This window comes from Gymnodraco acuticeps, unplaced genomic scaffold (assembly GCF_902827175.1).
Source record: "Gymnodraco acuticeps unplaced genomic scaffold, fGymAcu1.1, whole genome shotgun sequence".
Taxonomy (NCBI): Eukaryota; Metazoa; Chordata; class Actinopteri; order Perciformes; family Bathydraconidae; genus Gymnodraco; species Gymnodraco acuticeps.
The window spans coordinates 1,931,453-1,955,741 of record NW_022991216.1 but is presented as its reverse complement, the minus strand read 5'-3'; the positions used below and the strand labels follow the sequence as shown (position 1 = coordinate 1,955,741).

Here is a 24,289-nt window from a genome sequence, read left to right as displayed (position 1 = left end):
TGGATAAAAAAGTTGTAGTATAGTTTGCCAAACATCATAGTGTACTATGTTGAAAAAAAATATCATAGTAATAAGAAAAATCTGGAGAAAAAAAGGTCATAGTATGTCGAATAAAACATGGGAAAAAAAGTAATAGATTAGACTGTCTTAAAAAAATATCATAGAAATATGAAAGTCATATAGTATTTGAAAAAAAAAACGTCATAGTATATTTTGTAGGAAAATTGGAAAAAAAGTCATAGTATAGGAAGTCGAAAAAAAAACAATAATTTGTAGTTCATAAAAAAACAAAAGAAAAAGTCACAGTATAGTATTTTGAAAAAAAACGTCTATTCTATGACATTTGTTTTAGACATACTATACTATGACCTTTTTTCATGTATTTCTTTGAACAATAAACTATTACGTTTTTTTTCCGACATACTATGACTTTTACTACGACATTTATCTGGACATACTATGTTTAAAAAAATGTTTCGACATACAATGACTATGACGTTTTTTTCATATTTTTCGTATGACGTTTTTTTGGACACCCATACTATGATGTTTTAAATATTTTTCGACATACCATACTAACACCTGTTTTCAACATACTATGCAAAAATGTTTCACCATATACTATGACCTTTTTTCATGTATTTTTTCATAACTGACGTTTATTTGGACATAATATGTTTAAAAGAAATGCAACTTCATCATATAGTTTGTCGGAAAATTTGAAAAAAGTCGTAGTGTGTCGAAAACACCTTTGTATTAAGGACAACATGAAAACAATTATATTATAGCATGTCTTCCAAATACGTCATAATATAGTATATCAAAAAATATGTAAGAAAGTCATGGTACAGTACAGTATGTCGAAAAAAAACATAGTTCATAAAAAACCTGAAAAAAAAGGTCATAGTTTAGTATTTGGAAGAAAGCATTGTAGTGTAGTATGTCGAACAAAAATGTAAAACAACATAGTATAGTATGTTTGAAAAAAACAGAAAACATGTCGAAAAATACGAAAGATACTTCCTAGTATAGTTAGTCAAAATATGTGAAAGAAAGTCATACTATATTGTTGATAAAAAAAAACTCAAAATATGTCAAATAATTAAAATCGTCACAGTATGTTGAAAAATACGAAATAAAGGTCATAGTATAGTTTGACGGAAAATATGAAAAGAAAGTCATAGTTTTTTTTTTTTAAACAACATAGTATGTCCAACAAATGTCATAGTATTGTGTGTCGAAAAATGTGAAAAAAGTCAGAGTATGTCGTAAAAAACATAATAGTTTAAAGTTCACAAAAAAACATGAAATAAAAGGTTATAGTAAGTCTGAAAAAAATGCTAAACTAAACGTTTTTTTAAACATCATTGCATGTCATATTTTCTATTAAAATGTCATAGTTTAGTGTGTGGAAAAAACATGAAAAAGTCATAGTATAGTATGTTGAAAGAAATGTTTTAAAACGTATGTCCAAATAAACGTCAGTTGTATGTCGAAATAAAAGCATCCATGATTAGCAACATAGCTGGTGAATAAAGAACACTAAAGAGATGTTTAGTTTTTTTATAATAAAAAGACAAAGTTAAACATAGTTCTTTCAAAATAAATATTCATATATATATATATATATGTACACACACCTTCAGTTCAAAGAGCAACATTACTTTTATTATTTTGCAGTGCTATGAATACATTTCATTCATATGATCAATCACTGTTAATAACCTCATATCTACTTCATAGAAACGAACATACTGCAGGGAATATGTTAGTCCTACGTATCTAGGAAACCTTCAACACATCTGATCGTCTGTTAAACAGGTTCCTGCTGCATCTGCTACAGTTTGATTGTTCTTCAGTGCAACACGTCACACTTCATTCAGTCTGCATGTAATCAAATAAGTGTAAAAGAAACAAACGTACAATTCAAATATGAATGTTCAGTGAGTCGCTGTGGTGTAAATAACTTAGAACAGCTATGATCCTATTGTCATGTTGTGAGGAGCCACTCATCACAGGATGAGGTTTTCTGATTGATTAATAAACATTGCATCTGGTTTAATTGTGACAATTCCTGCCATGCAATAATCAATAGCCCAAAAGCAACTGTGCCTTCAGAGAGAGCATCCTAACAGCGAGGTCTGAAGGCTGCCTGACTGGAATAGCTGCAGAAAAAGAGGATAAGTGGTGACATGGCCTTTTCCCTTTGAATACTTATTCACTTAACTCATCACTGACGGGCTCACGGAGCTGTGACGCACAGCTGAGCCACGGCTGTAAAGAAGCTTTCAGCATCGAGCCAAACACAAATAAATACAGTCCACACTCTGACACACACATTGTGCTCACAAATGCTCGGTCACCCTCTCATCCATCTCTGTGCAAATGTCAGAGAGTTGTTGTGCAAATTCAAGAATATAAGGACACTCCCTCACACCCAGTTATTGTGGGTGAAACCAAGGATGCACGATGTACGGGGGACGATCAATCATCGGCCAATCAGGGGAAAGGTTTTAGCTTTCTGAAGGAGAAGAAGATTTGCCAGATTACATCAAAGCATTTCATTTAAATTCTCAAGCAAAAGTTAAAAGTATGTTTTTTGATGTACTTTTGTCCTTCAAAAAACAAAAGTACATTTAAAGTGTCAAACTGTTAGTGGAGTTAATAATAGTGATGTTAGATTTGGTTTCATTTTAAATATGTTAAAATACATCTTAGCCTTTCTTCAGGTTTGCATATGAAGTTCTTTTAAAAATACAAAAATGTGAATATTGGCTTCGGCTGTACGAAGCATAGATGTGTAGCTCGTCTTCGTGGGCTGAAGAGAATTCAAAGCGTGCATCTCCATTGAGAGTAAAGCGTCTCGTGTGAGTCTCAGTGACAGGGGAAGGGAAGCAAATAGCTGCCCTGTAGAATCAGTACATTTAGTAAACGCAGCCCCTCCTGGCCGGACCACGTTGTTCATATATGATCTCAGCGGGGGGGGGGGGGGGGGAAGAAATGCAACAACCTTCTGGAAGTCCATGTTCTATTTCCTCTCCAACTCTCCCCCCTGCAGACCTCCCCCTCTGGAGAAAAAGCAATCAGGCTGAGAACGGTGCTCCCGCGCAAAGTGAGCCAGCAGGGGTCCTCCTCTCAGCTCCCATCATGCACTGCTTGTGAGAGCTGAGAGGAGGGGCTGCTAATGTTGCAGCTCCTGGGGAGAGGGCTACAGGCGTGGTTTGGGAGTGGGACCCCCTCAGTTCTCCAGGTTGGCCCTGAGAGAGCGAGGCTTGAGTCTCTGGTGCAGCCGGTAGTCCTGGCTGGCGGCCCGGCGCAGGGGTCCGGGGGAGGAGAGCTGGGGGTTAGGGAGGGTCTGAGTCCTGATGGAGCGAGGCAGGGCCCTGCTGCAGCTCACTGAGCGCCTCTCCTCTCCGCCCGGGGGGGGGGTCTCCAGCTGGGCCTCACACAGCTCCAGCAGCGAGGCTACCTGCTCCCTCAGAGGCTGGGACTTGAACCTGCGACCCGCCAGGTAGAAGAAGGCCTCCACAAAGGCTTGGAGTCCCATACCTGCAACACAGTGAGGTTTAGAGCAGTCATTCAGAGGAGAATCAGTTATGACAAAGCCAAGATGTCTTTTGTATGGACTGAACAAACTAAATGTCACGTGTTTATTTGTGCGCTTTAGAGGTGCGTGTAGGAGGAGTGTCTTTCCTATGGACAGAACGAAGCTAGCTTTTGTCCTCGTTTCTAGTGGTTCAGCTAAACTAAATGCAGCCCAGACCCTGGTTCTGCTGGAGGTTTCTGAGCTGTCATTCCATGTTACTGTCACCAAGTGTTCGCTCATAATTGCTGCGTGTCAGTAAATAATGTCTAGACTTGCTCATTATGAAAAGTTCCCTGAGAAAACTTCTTCTATCAAATGTCAAAACAGAGAGAATTTCCATGCAAGTCCAAGATGTTGGTTGTTGTAATACTCATTTTGGCCACAAGAGGCTACAGTGGATCACTACCCCTAGTTCGAATCAGGATGAAACCATTCAGGTTGACATTTCTTCATGCTGGATAATGTTATGTTACATAACTGTCCATTTCACCCGTCAATGAAATAATAGAGGACCAGGTTTCTGTAGATATGAACTGTGTGTTAACACAAAGGTAAGAATCACCCAAAAGAATACAAAACTATGTCAAATCAAATAACGTCATAGAAATATGCAAAATACCTTTTAACTTGTCATTAAACAATTGCCAAAGCTCTGATAATTATTGCGTACTTTAGCCTCTGTTATTGTCGATCAAGAAGAGGAAGACATTATTTGCAGACAAAAAAAGAAAATGAGAATAATGAATAAAGAGGCCAAATCACAGAGGAGCGACATGGTGAGAGTTTTGCTGTGAATCCAAACTGCTACAGATCCCAAGAAGCGAGCCTTTTCCTAAATGCCTTCACGTGTCCTTTCAGAACTTTGCTGCATATCCCCAACATAGAAAAACATCATATTGTGTTGCCTCTTATTGCTTCCCCAAATAACAGCGCCCGACACTCGAGTCCCTCTGAGTACGTATGAGCTCATTCTGAATTCAGCCCACCACCTCCTCCGTACAGACTCTTCCATCCTTGTCCATGTGATCTCCAGCCATCCGCTCCGCCTCGCAAACATTCCTCGCAAGGTGCAACGTCTGAATAATTCATGTCGGAGAGTCTCTTGGCTGTCACATTGTGATCTCAGCTCATTTACGCTAGCGCACGGTGTCAGAGGGAATCTGACAAAGAATGACAAGCAATTATCTCCAAGCACGTTATTTGCTCCGAGTCTCAAGGATATCGGGCTCTCTGTCCTTTACTGTACATGTTGTTCCTTTGTAGGGAAAGGTTGTTTTTGCACCTATGTTTAAGTGTCCGTGTGTGTGTGTGTGTGTGTGTGTGTGTGTGTGTGTGTGTGTGTGTGTCCGTTGTGTGTGTGTGTGTGTGTGTGTGTGTGTGTGTGTGTGTGTGTGTGTGTGTGTGTGTGTGTGTGTGTGTGTGTGTGTGTGTGTGTGTGTGTGTGTGTGTGTGTGTCACCTGCTTCTCTAGAGTCAGCCATTGTCCCTGACCAGCGGCGTGTGATGTCTATGTACAGGATGTCCACTGAGGCCATGGAGAAGTTACTGTTGCTCAGCTTGCAGGTCCTGAAGACATGGTGGAATCAAACATGTCAGAAATCCAACTGAGATGTTAGTAACTCATCCCCTTTGCAGTCAAACATATTGTCAACAGCTCAAGGACATGGAGGGACTTCAAACCAATCACAATCACATTATGATGGAATACTACGGAGCATCCTAGGGGACATGGAGAAGAAAAAAAGAAAACATTTGAACAAAAAAACAAACAAAGGTTTTGCGAGATCTCGCAATACTTTTCATTTAGTACTTCCTGGTCAGTTCGGCTGCTACGGCAACACAGAAACCACAACAATGGAGCGGTTCATCGATTTTACTTAAATATAAAGATATAACATCAGTGCTTGGCAATAGGCACGGGTTTCACACATAGACTGTATATATAAAGAGTTTCACATATGTGAAGACACCTCAAGAGAACACTCAGAGCGAGGGGACATGCACGTCCCTCTGAGCTGAGTTATTGACAGATTCGAATTTCGCGGATCAATAACTCATGAACATAACGTTGTAAAAATACAAACAACATGACTTTACAATCATAGCAAGGTAGACAACGAGCTACAGAGTCGTTTTTATCAGAACAGTTCGATACGCGCCGTCATCCGAGCTAAACATCAAGAATCTGCAGCTGGAGGAGGGAGAGGAGTGCTTAGGGACCGTCTACAAACTGCAACGGGGTTTTGCGAGATCTCGCAAAACATTTTTCTTTTTCAAATAATTTTTTTTTTCTCCTCCATGTCCCCTAGGGGGCTCCGTAGGAATACAGATGCAAACATCACACTACTATTTGGGGTTATGCAATACCTAAGGAATGCAAAATGATACACTTTAGGAATAAATATGATTATATGAATTATATTGATAGATATTTAACCAAGATATTATTGATCACAAGCAAGAATAACGAGAAATTGGTATGAAACTGAATCCCCTACGGAAATTATTTTAAAGAGATAACTGCTAAGAATAAAGTCATCTATCATCTTAGAGTGAGAGGACATGTTTTTTTTTGAAGAAATGTATCATTTATCACACGGATGTATGCAAAGACAAAAACTCAATGAATATTAAAGGTTCAAAAAGCAAGATGTTTTTAAACTGTAAAATATCCATAAAGAAAAATCAATCTGTTGACAGGTCTGTTTCATCTGGTGTTGAGAGACGTATCCGTAGAGCTCCTCATGTTGCTCTCAAAGGGCACCAGATTGATGCTTTTAACTTCAACATTTAAAACAAAATCTTCCCCAAAAAAAGTGTTTTGTATAACCCAGAACAAGGAATGGATCTATTTAACTGTTTTATGTAAATAATATATCATTACATATATATTACATTTGTAACTTTTTCTTGAAGAAGAACACAGGACAAATGATTTATACATAAAAAAATAATACCATTCAAGATCATCTTTATTTGAAATAACGGGCTGCACACTGAACACAATATGATTTGAAAAATGTCTAAATCATTGATCGTTGAGAAAAGGACACTAGCTCAGAGGACAGGGCATTCGTACTCACAGTATCTGACTGCTGGTATGCTGCCAATATGAATGATCTTGATTGACAATCAGGACGTCATGTAACCGCTATGACAGAAGCTAACGGGGACCCAATAGAATACATGGATGAGCTGTGTACCTGATGAAGGTCCTGAAGGCGGTGGGGCCCAGCCGCATGTTGCCTTTGACCCCCAGGAAGCGGATGAAGAGCGCGGCGATGCGCTCCACCAGCCGCAGGTAGTTGAACTGTTTGGTGTATTTGGGGTAGACCTGCTTCAGACACAGAGAGGGCAGGGCTCCTTCATCGGGGCTCCTGTCCTGTGGCTCCGCCTCCATGGGGATCTCCTCCCCGTGGTCCAGCCCACCCGCCCTCAGGTTGGAACTATGGAAACCAAATGGTAGGAGGGAAATGAAAAGAAAAACATATTATATTAAAAATGTATTGAAAAAAGAAAGCAGTTGAGCGAGCATGTGGATTAAGGACGACTAAAGTCCCTACTTTACTGCTTAGGCCCTGCAGGAGAGAAGCTGGAGAACAAAAAGCCACCCAGAGTTCCAGGTCACCTGAGGACGCACGTAAAGCACAGAGATTTCCTTTTGAGTATCCCTCATCTCTCACCTTCTCACTGCCTGTGCTCACATTCACAACATGGAATGCAACGGTAGATACATCTACACGCGATACATATTGCATGTAGAATTAAGATATGTTTTGAATGCTTATAAAGAGAAAGTTAATACTCCTCACAAAGTTTGGAGACTTAGTTTAGTAAAAAAGGAAGAGTACTTATGATGGGAGTAGCAGTCTGACTCATGAGAAACGTCACTCCCAGGAGAGCCTCTGGAGAAGCTACATTGGATCTCCACAGTGCTGTTATTCTATATATAAGACATAAGTCAACAAAAAGCCTGAGCATGAAAAACTAAAAGAGCAATATTGACCATTACATTGCACATGCTGATGGTGGACTCATTTAGCTTTCAGAGGTTCATTATTGACATCATGATAGATGCTAATGCTGGTGAGGCAGAATATAAAAGCACTTATGTCCGTTTGTATATTCAAAATCACTGTCACAAGAGATGGCTTTCCATGCAAATGAGGAAGTCAAATCTGGTCTTAAAATCTTGAAAGAAAAGTTTTGGAAATGTTTTATGAGACAGCAGATGCATTCACGATCCCTGGTGAAAAGGGAGCCCTGAGGAGTTTCTCTTGAAACAAAGTCCTGCTTGAAAGTCTCTCCTAAAAAAGACATTATGTGTAAAGACCTTCAAAACGTGTTGAATAAATGTTCATTAAAAACTTGATTGTTAAAAGTTAAATTATGATATGCTGTGGAGGTCAAGGGTATCAGGCTCAGAAAAAGTCCCGACACAAAATAAATGTGTGTTTTATATTTAGCTAAAAGGTCAAAAAAACACATTATTCAATAATAATAAAGTAAAAATATATGCTTAAGCATCTTATTTAGCCATTAACATCTTTGTTTTGCATTTGTTTTCATCTTAATTTTTTGTAAACTTAGTTCATAATCTCATTTTGAAAAACACTTCTGAACGCACCGTACTTCTTTACTTTATACATTCAATGTGCAGTTCTAGAATCATTTATAGTAATATAATACGTTGGTTGGTTTATGACAGACGGCTCTGTTCACAATCCTTATAGCTTTGATCTGTAATATAGCATTAGTCATGGTTTCGCATGCATTTCCCCAAACTTCCCCACAGTAGGTGCAGGGTGTCTGCAGGAATCCTGAAGTCAAATGTAAGACCTTATAAAACCTTTTTTAAGACCCTTTCCACACATTTTAAGACCTCATCGCCTCTTGGAGTTTGAACCGGTTACATTGGCGACACTTCACCTCACAGTTACTATACAGTATTGATTGTCCTTCCTTCTTATCCTCCAACCATTTGGACGCAGACTTGCATTTCCCCATAACGATGTTTAACAACCGGCATAAACGGACCTTCGCGCTATCAAGCAGTGAGCGTGCGATGTCCTGTTCAGATGACGTCCAATCCAACGGGATGCCATCAATAAACTACACAGAATCACACTACACACCTACGCCATGATTACATTCAGGCAGACTGTGGAATACAACCTACAAGCTACAAAATGTAACACCTTGGAAAATGCCGCTTAATACTTTTTAATAGCCTTCATCTTCAATTGATTTATCAACTTGTAATACTTGTTAAGACCCCGCGGACACCCTGGGGTAAAGTATGGAACGAAACATAAGTAATGAATTTATATTGAAAACGTCTAATTCACAATAAGCATGTGATGAGCATCAAGTCTGATTGGTCATAGTCCCACTCATTTCCACTTCTTTAAGGTCACAATGGATTCATCTGAACGATGCGCTCTGCACCGCCTGCCTGTGTCTCGCTGCCAGCTCTCCCATTGTGCTTCCACCCAGGGATTTGCCTCCTTCTCACAGAAAATGAAGATGAGTCAGAAGTTTCTGCACATCCTCACCCTCAGGAATGTGTGGGAGTGTAGACTCTGTGCTTAACAGACATCTCCCGCTCTCTCCTGTTGGCTTTGCAGAACTTGTAACTGTAGGCCAGTATCAAATAGGCCTCATCATTTGTTTAAGTTCATTGTGCAGTGAATTTGAATAAATGCCATCATATCATAGCAACCTGAGCAGAGGTCTCATTAGTGAGAGTCAGTGACAACACCTGTGTGGGTGTGCAGCGCCTTAAATAAACTCCAATGTTCAACACAAGTAACGAAGGAAAGGCAAAGGGGATTCAAACGTCAAGGGGATTCAGTGCTGCTGACTTTTAGGAGACAGTTTCTTTCTCCATGAATTAGTAAGCAGTGTGAATGGCACACAGAGAGCACTGCTGAATGTTTAATAGAATCAATCATCCCTCAGCAGCCAGAAGGACACCACCCACATGTATTAGACAGGACGGCTGGGCTAAAAACAGACACATTTTCACCAGAAGCTGACAGACAGGCAGAGACAGTGAGGGGAAGGTCCCAGCAGAGGGAGGGGAGAAAAGGATGGAGGCTAGGCCAGAAAGCAGAAGTTGGCAGGATATCAAAAAGACTCAGACGCCTGGTGCTAAATGCTAGCCGAGTGTGCGTGAGACGAGGCTAGGACTAATTTAGCTGTCATTACACTGCAATTATGGTTGTTCCGGCCTCCTGGGGAATGAATCATCAAAGCGGTTTCAGACTGTCGAAAGTCTTAAAAGGTAGAATTCAGGATGGATTGGCTGAGTCACACCGAAACACAAACGGCACAAATTAGCCTCCCACATGTGTGTAAATCAGGTGTGTGTGATTTAAAATATTAACTTTTTTCACTTGTCCCTACAGTATCACCACAACTACAAGAATCACAGAAATATAACGCATCAAGAAGTATAACATTAACAACCTACTACATCCATGAGTCCCAGGAAAGTGTTCAAATGTGACATCTCCCTAATCTGCAGCTCCCCTCGGCTTTTTTCAGCTTCAACACAGGCTCCAGATCATTACTGCAACTCTTTTGGTTCACCCCCCCCCCCCTCTCATGGACACATTCACAAATAATAGATCGCAGCCCCCTGATAAAATCACCATGCAATTATTTTTTTGTAAGTGCCATCTGCCCCATCTCAAGGTCTGATTCCTAAAAGATATTGAGCTAATTATAATGCAGCGCAAACACAACAATAACGTTTTTGCATCTGATTGCAATTATCCCTTTGCAATAAGGGCCAAATGTTGCCTTCATGCTCACAGTTGGCAGAACAATGGCAGAGAGAAATGAGAAAAGAAAGTCAAGCTAAAGGTCCTGGCTGACCTCAGGAAAGGTATTCCAATCTGATAGTGTGTAACCTATTTGGGCTTTAATGTCCCAGTCTGTGCGCGCTGCTTCCAAAGCACACCTCCAGACTCTAAAATAATACACTATCATTCTTTATAGAGCACTTAACCACAAAGTTATTTTCAACATGAGGGAATTCGAAAAACACAAGTAATGTCATGGACAAGTGCACATGTTAAATGATTAAATGTATATTATTAAAAGAAGATAGACATGATTTGAAGAAGAAGCATAAGTTAACACATGAGTTGGTGTTGTGTTATGCTAATGATGCTCTGTAATGGCAGTATGTGTTAATAAGCAACTATTTGTTAACACAGTTACAAGATGTCGACATGTAAATCATTTGTTCACATCTTGTTTCTGCTGCCCCCAAGTGGCCAAAACCTAGTAATGCAGCTTTTAGATGAAGGGGTTACGTGTATGTATTCAAATATTCCACTGTGAAATAAACTCACCTCAGTTAGCCTTATCTACCATATCATGTATAATTGTATAACCTATTATTTCTCTGTATGCAGATGATGCCTTAGTTATCGTGTCCCTTGCACACTATTTTAACAAATGTGTTCCTCCAAATATCTGTTGTTTGTTCCCACCCACACATCTCTCATAATGACTCATCAATCACCCTCAGACATCATACACAGGATGAATGAGCTTTGTGTCACTGATACCATCACAGAATACATCCCCATTAACCTCTACCCCCTTTTCTCCAAAATGACACTTTTTCCCCCTTTTGTTTGCCACTTTATTTATTTATCTGATTTATATAAGGTCTCACTCAGTCTTCTTTAGAAGAAAAACTGTTTTTCCTCAACTGTATCTCTGTATAGTGTGCCTGGTCAGTTCTCACCTCTCTTTCACTTCATCTTGACCAGTCAGATTCATACGTGGGTGACTTCAGTCTAAACTCTGCGTTCTGAGCGACTGAATCCCATAAATCCCGCTGCACACCAGCTGTCAGAGACCACAACACACGTTTACTTGTGGCTGCACCATCTGTGCTGTTAACACATTGCTTAACCTCCAGTTACGATGTTGAGAGATTATGACCTTCGTGGAGGTATGTGCAAACAGTGAAATGAGCCAGGTGATTTCGAAAATCATAGGCTAAGCGCCACATTTTCACAATACAACAACTATTATTCATATTAGTCACAAGAAAACAGGCTGAAACTGGGGCTGTGAGAAACTGAAATGTTGTGGCTGATACAAACATAGATATTTGATAGATGTGTTTTTAATAAATGTCTTGCAATATTTATAGGAACTGTGAGGTCAAAATCAATATAACAAATGTAAGTGGCATTGGATGAATGGATTAGGAGTCTGTATAAATACGTAGATTGGAATTAGTTGAAATGAACAGAATTCCAATCGTATGTTTGACATTGTGCTCGAGTGTAATTCATACACAAGATGTGATTCTGCTGATTCTAGCTGGATGAAAATATAGCAACCCAGGAGGCATGAGGATTAAACATATTATAGTCGCATTATATCGATGCGTTACTCATCATCATGAATGTAATAGCTAAGTGGGTATTATCCCCGAGAAGATATCCCCGTCGCTGGCAGAACAAAGCAGATCAAATATCTGATATGGAACATAATCTGCGGAGGAGGCAAGAAATGGAGAGAGGAAATAAATGGATATGGTGGTGGAATAGAAAACAGTAAATCCTCTTGTCATTGAAGAAAAACTGATTAAAGGGGGTACAAAAATAAAAAGGTGGAGGAGGGTTATTGCCAGGCAGCACTCAGGGCTGGTCCGACGCAGATTGAGCCATCACACTCGTACAGTTGTGTGTGACTCTCCACCTCGACTCGGCTGAATCACATGTTTCCATTTAACAGGCTTATGGAGAGAGCGGTGCAGAGCTCTGAGAAGGGAAGGGTAGCGTAAGGTAACACATCCTTAAAAATGGACTCTTTTAGAGGATGTTTTGAAGTGGGTTAAATGAGGTACTCTTGCATGGTCAGAGTATTACAGATGACGGTCAGAAGGCTTCAACTTGGAGAACCAAACAGGAGTACTGGCACTGACTGCATTGGTGCGTCCAAACATTTACATATAGGGAGGCGTGTGGCGCAGCGACCTAGTGCGTTGGTGTTCAGATCAGGGGAGCACAGGTTCAAACCCCGCTGCAGTCAGCATGTCGTTGTGTCCCTGAGACACTTCACCCCAAAGTGCTCCTGTGGGGATTGCCCACAGTATTGAGCATGTTAGTCGCTTTGGATAAAAGCGTCTAAGAAGTAACATGTAATAAATATACAATCTATGATACAAACTAACCCCATCAAGCACCAAAGGCACATACACAAACCAACCTATCAAGGCAGAGCTAGACCAGTAACTCCAGTGTCCTGAAAGGTATGATTATTGTTTTTCTCAAAGAAGACTGGTGGCTTTGAAGAGAGCAAGATATCAGCTAAGGTTTCCGGACAGAAATGGATTTCTTATGGCATGCTAAATGAGTGAAAATATTCCAAATATAGCATACATGTAAACACATATGGATGTGTTTAGGATTATAAAAATGTTTTGCTGCTTTCCCCACTGACTTTGGATAAGTGTAGAATGTGCACTGTGTTAGAATTGTGTTTAATGTATAAATAAACCTGTGTTGTATAGTTAAAGTGTGTTTTTGTGATATTTTATGAATTGTAGTAAAGTATTTTCATTGGTATCATTTTACAACCCCACTTCAGAGTGTGTGTGTGTGTGTGTGTGTGTGTGTGTGTGTGTGTGTGTGTGTGTGTGTGTGTGTGTGTGTGTGTGTTTACATTGAAGTTCTCTTGTGGCCGGGGTCCATAAGGCGCAGAGTGTCCCTGATCACCCCCACTTTGACCTCTTCGTCGACCGGACTGGGAACATATTCAAAAACTCCTGGCGCCATCTGAGACCAACACAAAGATGTATCACAGCAAAGGGAATACAACAATATCACAAAACTATGACAAATACTGAAGATGACCTTCACTCTTACCTCCTGCTCATGTTCTATTCTCATACTGGGGTTGGAGTTGACCTCTAATAGAACTGGCTTCAGGTTCTTCATCAGAAGGATGTCAAAACCCAAAATCTGAGAAACAAACACATCTCTTTTTATTCATATGTTACAGAAAGAAGATTGTATACTAGAGGTGAACAAAAGCCACTATCTTTATCTTTTTATCTTTTAATCAGATTGACGAAGAAAGTGGTCATGCCTACAATAGAAGTTGTTAGAAATATATGGGTGTGTGTGTATAGTTTCAAGCTGTATAACTGTTAATCGTCTGAATCCTAATGGGCAAAATTAAATGAGATTAGTGGAATTCCGATCTGATGATTATGAAAGAAGTTCTGAAACTATTCCGTTTTTAAACAAATGAATGCATATTTTGTATTAACTTGAGTATTTACATTTTTTTGTACAATGCTCTTCTACTCCACTCGATTTTGAAGCTTTTACTGCACATTTGTCTGACAGCTATATTTACTTTTCATGTTAGAGTTTTCTTCCCCTTCCTTTAAAAACCCTCTGGAAGGAGGTAGAAAATGAATCATCACAAAGCTTCCCCCACCTGAAAGCATGTGGGTCCCGGTTTGCCAGGAGGTATTTCAGCCTGATAGTAGACTCTAAGTTCAGGCACCACGGCGATGGTGGTCTTGATGACGAGGGCGATGATGTCGGACCACACCTTCTTGATGTCCACGCCTTTAGCTGCCAGCCTGTACAGCACGCTGGAGAGCGAGCGCTTGCTGCCTGTGCTCTGGCTGTTGGAGTGGACAAAGTTTCCACTGTGGACGTTCAGCGAGTAGTTTGTCAGGTGCATGAAGACATGGCTCAGATTCTTCTGGCTTGGTTCCTACAAAATCAGAATAAGAGTTGCATTAATTATATGTACAACTGCAGTGCTGTTCAAAAAGCTCCTTTTCAGAAAGAGCAGATTGCTCTTCCTCAGGTAATGCTGCTCGCAGCTTTTTCGAGAACGGCTCATCCAGACAACTTCACTTTAAAAAAGATTTGCAATGGAAAACACTCAATAGGTTGACCATGGGCCATTTCCATTATCATAATGATTGTGAATATTCTCACATGAGCAACTTGAAAAGCCTAGCTCACTATTATGGTAGACAAGTTAAACATAGATCCTGATTGAAAAGAAAACGGAAAATTATAATGTAAGAAAGAACAGACTCAGAGACGCAAGACAATAAGGCAAAAAGAGGCTTTAAAATAGATTGCCTGTTTTACATGTAGTTAAAGTATTTTATTTTGCCCAGTGAATATGTGCATTTTGAAAAATACATATGTTGTTCTGCATCTTACAATCAAAATAGGAACCATGTTAATTCCACTTCAGGAGAGACTTGATGTTCTCTACAATTAGGTGGAAAAAAACAATCAAAAATGAAATTGTGTGCATCCCTAGACCCCCAAAATATTTGTCTTTCCTGGGGCACCTTATCATTTATAATTACTGTATTTAAGATTGTTTATTTGTTGCTCTATTGGTTAAAAACTCAAATCGGTCAGAAAAACTCCTTCCATTTTAGTGACATGCCATAAAAGTGGAAGTACGCGTTTCATGTCATCGAAGCAAATGAACAGCTTCAGAGTGAACCTGTGGACCTCCACAGCTCCGTCATGGCTACCTGGTATGGCTCGGTGCAGAATCGTGTCAGGCCTTCCTTGGCAATGTAGATCTCCAGCGGCTCCAGGGACTTCAGCAGCACGTACAGGCGGATATCGAACTTGAGCTTGTCAATGAGCAGCGGCCTCTGGATGTACTCCTGGACCACAGCCTGTTTGGCCTGTGAACCCACCATGAGCTTCAGGTCACTGGGGTCCCGGATGAGGTAGATGCCGTCGCCCTGAGAGCCCCCATCGGGCTTCACAATGAAGGTGGGGTTCACCGAGGCATCGTTCTCCTTCACCATGCGGATCTAAAGCAGAGGTGCGGGTGGGTGAGGATACGTTTAACAAGAACCTCAAAGACAGTTTCTGGTAAGACGTGAATCACACATTTTCACAAGCCGTTGCAAAAAATCTAAAACAAAGGTCCCAGAGATTGAGTGAGAAAAGTGTTATGGTGGTTTATAAAATGTGTTATCAATCCATCATAGTCCTTAATATCTTACGCCAGATATTTTATTAAATCAAATCATTATTAGGCCTTGCACTGTAACTTTTGGAGCTGCATTTTATTCATTTATTATTACATTTCAGCTTCTTTGAATATTCGATTTTGTTTAACTCTTTAATGACCGATTTAAATTGTAATTAAAAGTCGTTATCATGTTTATGATCATTTATTTCAATGCTATTCATGTCTTGTGTAAAGCATTTTGAACTGCAACAGTGCTGAAATGTGCTGTAAATAAATGTGTCTTGAGTAAATGTTGACAGTGTGACATACAAAAAATGTTGAAGGAGGTTTGGGTCTTTTGTTCCTTCAGTCTTGTCTGCTGCAAACATTTGGAATGAAAACTGATATTCTGCTGCCCCCTGCTGGAAATATTATAATATTACTACCAGTTTGCAATGTGATATGTCGTTTTTTACTATCTGTGCATGCAATTTAAAGTTCCCCTATTATGAAATATTTAGGCATATATTATGGGTCTCAGATATATAAAAATATATAAAAAACATATCTATGAGGTGTATTGCTCAAAATACCGAACAGATCATGCATTTGAGACATCCCTCATATCCCTCTGTTTCAGCCCTGTTAGAGAACTACAGGTTCGGGGTCCTTAGCTTGAAAAAAAAGAAAAGAAAGGCGGAGCTAATGCCAGCTCAGAATTCTACGGGATACAGGGAAACACTGCCGTGATGAAATGCCATATCATGTTCCAAACCACATCAAGAATTATTTCTGAAACAGTATGGAGCTCAAATGCTTTTTATCTTGCCGGTTATACCGGTGAGTTCCTTTTTTTATTTCCTGCTTTTTTACACATACTCTCTCCAGTACAGGTTAGCTCTGAGTGTTAGTGATGGTTGCTAATGTAAACAAAGACCATATTTGTTCAAAACAGTCGGGCATTGTTTCCGATAGCAACGTTTCTGATAGGGCTGATCTGGATCCGCTCGTTGTACCCCCGTTTTTAGAGATTTGGGTACGGAGGAAAAGAGAGAGGGTTTTATTTTCTGACACTGCGTGAGTTCCCTACGGAGCCCTGGAGGGTTCATAGAGAGAAAAATAAATAAAACGAGGCCACGTTTTATTAATTAGTTCGCACAAGATACTTTTCCGTGCGCACGAGAAACTTACCGGTGCGCCAAGTAGGAAGTGGAGCGCACAGGAGATAACCGTTTCATTGCAGACTGTTATGTTTATGTGGGGAAATGGCAGTGCATACATTAGACTTCATTTTAGGGACATTTCGGCCAGAGGTGTAGAGCTATTTGTTTAAGCACCGGATTCGCAAAACAGGAGAGTCTGTGAACCAGTCTGCCTTGATCTTTGAATTCATGTCCGTGACTCTCACAGTATCTGCTATCTGCGCACACAGAGCTGTGTCTTTTACGCAGCGCCTTCACTGTGTTTACCTTCATTAGAACAGCTGAATAGAGATCGAGGTTGCTACGTTTTAGCCACACACACCGAACTGCCCGATTATTCCCCCTATTACTCGTTTTATGAAGGAGATGTCCGGTCACCAGGGCGCATGATGTGTAAATAACCCAATTTGTGTTCTGTGACACTAAAAAGGATATGACATTGTTTTGTTACAGTTGTATACGTCTTATATAGGTTAACTTCCTGTTTTATTTAGATGCTTTTATTTTGAAGGCGAGTTTACGCTGTTGACAGGAAGTTGTTGCTATGGAAATGTGAAATGCTACATGATGTGTGTGTGTTTGTGCTCTGCTCAGCTCTGTCTGTGTGTTCGGTGTATGTGCGACACCGGCATTTGTTTTCAAATTACAATGAACAGTAATTTACACACATCATATGTGTATTCTCAAGTGAAAGAAGTTTGTTTAATCTTAATCTCGATGTAGTGCTAAATGCTACACACACACAGGAATGCTGCCTCTGTTATTGTCTTTAAGTGCCAAACTCAGGCCAAGGCCTGCGCCTTATGGACCCCGGCCACAAGAGAACACACACACACACACACACACACACACACACACACACACACACACACACACACACACACACACACACACACACACACACACACACACACACACACACACACACACACACACACACACACACACACACACACACACACACACACACACACACACACACACACACACACACACACACACACACACACACACACACACACACACACACACACACACACACACACACACACACACACACACACACACACACACACACACACACACACACACACACACACACACACACACACACACACACACACCACACACACACACACACACACACACACACACACACACAGTAATAATCGGGCAGTTCGATGTGAGGCCGCAAATTACATCTCGTGCGCACAAATTAATAAAACTTGGCCTCGTTTTATTTGTGTTTCTCTCTATGAACCCTCCAGGGCTCCGTAGTTCCCTGACACACCGGGGACACATATTTATGTATAAAAGACATCAAAAAGTCAATTTTGCATGATAGGTCAACTCATCTCGTCGTATCATGTCCAGGATCATGATATGAAGTATACCTGTGTGGAGAACTGCTGGCACTCCTCAGGCAGGATCCAGGAGCGGGGATAGAAGTCATACTCCTCCGGGAACAACTCCTGCATGGTCCGCACTGCCCGACTCAGGTTGATCTTCCTCAGCATTTCAATCATTCCTGTGACAAAAAAAAAGAAGGTATATGATAAATGCAAGAGTTTGACATGTAACATATCAAAATTAGGGCTGTCAAGTTAACGCGTTAATAACGCAAAATTAACCCCACTAATTATTTTAACGTGCGATTAACGCATGTGTATTTGTCCTCGGCCCGCCCCGTAGTTTCAGAGCCCAAAGGCTTGACGTTGTTGTTGTTAGTTGGATGGTGGGAAATTCTAGCGAGAGATATAGATATGAAAAAGTTGTTTTAAACAACAAGCCAAGCACACAGCCGATGCTGACAGCCCCGCTCCTGCCGCTCGCTTGCGGCAGACCACGCTTGAAAGTTTGCCGGGGAGACACCAACAACAACAGCGATAGCTAAATGGGGGGCTACAGCTTAACATTCTGGAGGACGAGGGGCTGCGTGAGATCATTCGGATCGCATCCGACGTGTCGACTGCACATCACAGCGCATTATTTTGACCCAAGGTGGGAACTTCAGTCTCATGCTTTGACTGTTATGAAGACAGAGGAGCGGCCTTTCGCCGACAACTGTAAACAGGCTTGTCTGTTTGAGCAACTGGCTCAGTGCATGAAAAGGTTAGCATTGGCTCTATGAGGATCAGTCAGGGTTTAACTAAATCCCTGCTGTTGTGATCACTGAATACTGAGCACACATGAAGCACTGCGGCCTGAAATACATCCATCCCTTTGAGGTGCTCTACGTCTAGAGGAGGTTAGAGAACCTGTGAAATACCTGGGAACTTGTTCACCTGCCCAGAGACAATATTTTCATTGTCATGGAAGGAGACGCCATGCCAGTAGATATCACAGGGCGCTCGTCTCCCCAGAGGAAACTGCAGAGGGAGAGAAAACGGAAACATGGGGAATAAAGATGGTTACAAAAAATTATTTTGAGGATAAACATTTACTTCCCTCTCACATTTTTGTTTATTGACATTTTTTAGGACATAAAAAGGATCCGAAATTGAGTTTTACATTTCAATGCCTATATCAGGTTGGACATAGGTAAATATCACTGTTCATGGAGAGATAGTCAAATGTATATTAAAAAGTAAAGAATACAAGAGAATAATACTATTAAACATGTTAAAAGAGTGTGTTATTTAAAATATAATATAAAAGTAAAAAGGTGAAGGTTCATTGATTCATGTAAGTTAGAATATTATCTTGTATTTTTTTTTTTTAAATCACACTTTTTTCGCATCAGTAAATGATTGAGAATCGTAATCTTAATATGACAGGACATGAGGACATTAGCGGGTGTTTGTCCTCATGCAGAGTGCAGGGGTAATGGTGCCGTAAGATGGGAGGCAATGCGTGTTCTGTTGTGATGAGCTGGGAAACGAGAGGTATTCCCCCTGGCACACGCCACCACTTTTGTCTTTAACACACCTCTACTCCAGCACACATCCACACACTCCAAACCATTTACTATCCAACACATGTGCTGCTACCATGACATCATTATTAATATTACAGTCATACATCTTTATCTAAAGTCACTACTAGTTTGTGTCACTAAGAAATAGCGCCCAGTGTTTTTAAATGAGTTGTGGTCACATGCCATCTTGAGCCAGTAGAAAGCGTCATAGACTAAAAAAGCTCATGTAAAGTTAGCGAGGCTGTATTTTCCTGCATACAGTAGGAGGGTTAACAACGACCTCACATGTACAATCTGCTTGTAACACGCAGGGAGGCACAGCTGTGCTCCTCCTCTTGAATTGAATTATTTATTATTTCAACATAGGGGGATGTATAGGGAGCAGGGGGAGGAAACGTTTAGCATTAAACACTTCATTTCCTGCATTATGGTGCATTTGTATGCACTACTTTATGTTGGAAATGTTCCCATTTATGTAAAGAAAGACACAAAATGAAGGCGGCAGGTGACATTTCTGTAAATATAATACTATATTGTAGTAAGGGTGCCCGGCATCCTGTATTGTTCAGCCTGCTGGCCTCTGTTGTGACAAAGCGACCCCCATGTTATATGCAGCACATTTCCTCTGTCACACACTCTGACTTTGTGTCCAATTCCCATAGCACCATGATATAAAGTATGCCAGAGGGAGTCTCCAATAATCCAATGGAAAACTCCCATTGTTTTTATGTCAGGGGAACCAGGGCGATGCTAACTTGCGGGTTGGCCTACAAAAAACCATCAACCCTGCAGCACTGTTCAGGAAGCTTTCTCTCTTCTGATTGCATGCAACTAGAAAACTACCAACAGAACCAACATATCCAAAATATTTAAAGTTGCTTTGGATAAAAATATCCGGTAAATAAAAATGTAAAGTAATGTAATAATTAAGTGCACTGCTAACATCATATAAGTGCACTGCTAACACATAACCAAGAGTTGTAACCAGGACAGTAAAACGTTAAATCAATTTTTTTTAAATGAATGTCTTTTATACTATTTGTACAGTCTATGGGGAAGGTCTTCATCCTGAAAATCTTCTGAAACACATCTGAATCATTTATTTTAAAGATGTCCTCCCTGATTTCCACCTCCTCATTAATATATCAAAACATGACACAGCCCACATCTGAGCATCAAGACGTCATCGTTGAGCTGCGAATCATTTAGTCATGGAGGCCATCTTTAACTTCATTACCTCAGGGCTCTACATCAAGATGTATTAAGGTCAGGAGGAAATCCTGACCACTTCTTAAAGCGGCTCTCATAAGACCCGAGCCACTGCCCAGCTACGAGTCAGATCTGTGACAGAGCATCTCATTAATGAGTTAGCATCATAGTGTGTGAAACAGGGAAACCTGCTCCACAGCCAAGAGCTGCTATAAATACTGCCAGTCTGATCCCATCAGAGCAGCACGTCAATTAAATTGAGATGGTTTTCTAAATCCGAGAAAATAAAATAGCCATCTTTTTCACAAATGGAGACATAGAAACATGGTCACCCCGTGGTGTGGAATAAATCATGTGTGGGCTAAGTTTGTGTTTTTAAGCTACTTTATGAATGAAGACACTTTGATATCTGAAACCAAGCACAAGGACATTGGGCCTCGTTCATCAAATGTCCTTCCTCGTCAAATGCACTTTTTTCCAGTTTTCTGAATGTCTGTTTGGCATTCAATGTTGACTTTTTCAGGATCTGTTCTACTGCAAGTACCAAATCAACATTGAATAAGCATCCCAGGAATATTACTAATACTACTAAATGTTGCCTTTTTCTATGACTTTGATGCTCCACACTTTCAAATCGCTTGAACATTCTTTACTTATTTCTCGAAACTTTTCCTTTTCAATTTTCTGTATGCACGGCACTGCAGTCTCAAGTTTGCAATTTGCACAACGTTTACCAATGTTCCATGGTGCCTGCAGAGGGGCCAGTTCCTAGAGTCTACATTTCAGTGTGCGCTGTGTGTTAATGGTCGCTTTAATTAGAATCATTCGATATTTAAAGTTGTAGAACATGTTATATAAAAAGCATCTAAAATGTTCAGTTATACAAGTTATTATTTTCCAAAGACGCTCCAAGGCTGCCCAGGTGGCAGACCATTTTAAATGTCAGCTATGTCTGTAGAATCCTAATAAAGCAAGTTCATCCCTCGATGCACGGTTATTAGTCTCATCTCTTGAAGTTGTCATCTACACCCTCAGGCTTGCCAACCTCTCCGCCTAAAAGAGGACGAGAGGAGTTATTGGATTAGAGGTGCTTACAGCTAATCATTTCCCACTGTGTGAGAACAGGTCATAAGCTGAAAGTCCGTTGACAGCTGTCCTTCTCAGGCCAAAACAACTGCAGATGTAGAGAAGAACTTATTTGGATGTAAATGGTCATTGAATGGTAAAGCGTTGGTCTTTTTAGTAGGGTTCTATCAGGTAACCATAGTCAGTGTATACACCTCATCCAACACCACCTTAAAACATCCAAACTACCCTTTTAAGTTATTCATATTACAAATCGCTAACGTTTTTCAAGTGATGCATGTTCATCTCATAATTAACAAACAAGCTACTCGAGTTTCAAGGGACCCTTCAAAGATGTTGACAGGTACTTTCAAAATGTCAGAGGAACTATAGCACCCCTGACTTTGTCGGGGGTGCGCGGTGAGGACAAAGCGTGGTAATGTATAGGCCTTCGGTCTACTGTTTCCAATACCAGACCTGCAAGGGGTTAAGTGTCACTGCGTGGTCACCTGTGACAAGTAGAGACTTTACTTCGGCAATGTCATCGTGTTGCCCTTCTTTACTTCTCATGCATAATGGAGACCATGTTAATAATGATAGCTGGTATTAATTGCATCACATTCAGTAATAAATATCAAAAGAAAAGGATAATAGATTAGTTGACTAACTGTTAAGTAGTTGATGGACAGACAGAAGTATGTTTATATGCAAACATTTAATTTATAGCAGGAGATCTCCATTTTTAAGAGGCTGAAAGCTGCATTTCCTGCTATTTATGCATGAAAATTACTTATATCATAATGAATATCAATAGAGGATAACTTTTCTGTAAAATCGTTGCAGCTCTAACCAGTACCTTAGTGTTTCATAGGAATGAGACCTGCAAAGCACATATCAATAGCAAAATCATTAGAAATAAAGACACATAGCACACCTCTTTCCACTTCAGCTGCCTGATGCTCAACCTCAGGGCCTCCAGCGAGGTTTTGGCTTTGGACGTGTCCACAGTCACTGGCCTTCTCTTCCTTGCGAGCTTGAATCCGTCCTCACAGCGTGCTACTTGAATGTTTTTGGAAGGATGCATACTGACCCCATTATTCTCATTATTCTTGCCCTGCAGTATTTTTCCAGTCCCTTTGATGTGAAGTGTCCGCTCATGCCCTAGTTTATTCACGTTTCTCCCACCATGCAATGACACATCCAAGCTGTGTTTGCCACAAATGTTCTTGTCATCTTTCCCCATCTTGATTCGACTTTTCCCCCTATGTTTAAAAGTGTTGGACACGTCTCTCCCGGCTATGGTGATGCTGGGCGGGTCTGGGGAGACAGAGGCGGGGGGTGACGAAGACACGGCCACCTGCTCCTCCTCCTCAGCATCCACACCCTGCTTCTCTGCATCCTCTCCGAATGATTTCATTTGCTCGACGTGAATCTTGACTTTTACATAATGCTCACTCATAATGCGGTATGCTACGTGCACTGCTGAGCAGGGGACAGTTGTGCCCCACAGTGCAATAATAACCCGGCAAGCTAACGGTATTCTGGAAGGATGTTGAACGCATTGCTAGCTTAAGTGGCTCATTAAACACTATAAGCCATTTGATTATGTCAGAGTGGAGATATGCTCAGTCTTTTTAGGCTAGTTACCGGCTCACAGCTCATGCTAAGGGGAACAAATAACGCTAGACGTTTGCCAGATGGCCACAATAATACAACTTTAAAAGGCTAGCGAGTGTCACAAGCTGGCTTTGACTTGCCCTAACGTTAGCACTTGTAGCTAGCAGCTAATTGAAGATAGCTAAACCTGCCGTTAACCTGTCATTTAGCTAACATATGGGTCTGTACCGTTGGCGTAACTACCCGTTAACCCATGACAGACTTTACCTTACAGGTAGCGTTATGTATATTTCTGCGGCCACCAGCAGCGTTGTAGTGTTGCCCACAGTTAAGTCGTCCGCTCTCTGTGTATGTTATCGTCCCTGTGTTGTGAAGCAGACAGAGCAGAAGGCAGAGCCGCCCAGACTCCATCTGCTTTGAACACAGCTGATGCTGCCTTTTGAGCTCCTCGTAATCTCCGACTTCCAAAGACGTGTTGGCTCTATAACTTTTACTATAAATACATGTTAAGAAAAATAATTTAAACGTGTAATTGTTGCTTTAAGAGTACGATTTTAAACACTGACATATTGTGAAGCTGTACTATGTGTATCTTCAATTGGTTTCTGCTGAGATGTAGTATTTTTTTCCAACGTCACCTGAAGGCAATGGCCTACTGACTGTGTGTCCCCCAGATCAAAAACATCCTTAACCCTCTTCTCTT

At 40.7% G+C, this 24,289-nt stretch overlaps 1 protein-coding gene across 2 annotated transcripts; it reads right to left on the bottom strand.

The window, feature by feature from the left end:
* Positions 1 to 1,630: 1,630 nt before the first annotated feature.
* Positions 1,631 to 24,028, bottom strand: ttll11 (tubulin tyrosine ligase-like family, member 11). Of its 2 annotated transcripts, none has more exons than XM_034239050.1 (10): positions 23,854 to 24,028; positions 19,048 to 19,147; positions 18,173 to 18,306; positions 15,143 to 15,433; positions 14,068 to 14,352; positions 13,488 to 13,583; positions 13,285 to 13,397; positions 6,789 to 7,031; positions 5,045 to 5,151; positions 1,631 to 3,549 (listed from the first exon to the last, which is right to left on the bottom strand). In XM_034239050.1, exons 1-10 carry the CDS (start codon positions 23,995 to 23,997, stop codon positions 3,239 to 3,241), a joined length of 1,824 nt encoding a protein of 607 aa, XP_034094941.1. In that variant the 5' UTR covers positions 23,998 to 24,028; the 3' UTR covers positions 1,631 to 3,238. The 2 variants fall into 2 exon arrangements, with proteins under 2 accessions (XP_034094941.1, XP_034094940.1); XM_034239049.1 differs by having other exon boundaries at positions 22,904 to 23,996.
* Between the last annotated feature and the right edge of the window lie 261 nt (positions 24,029 to 24,289).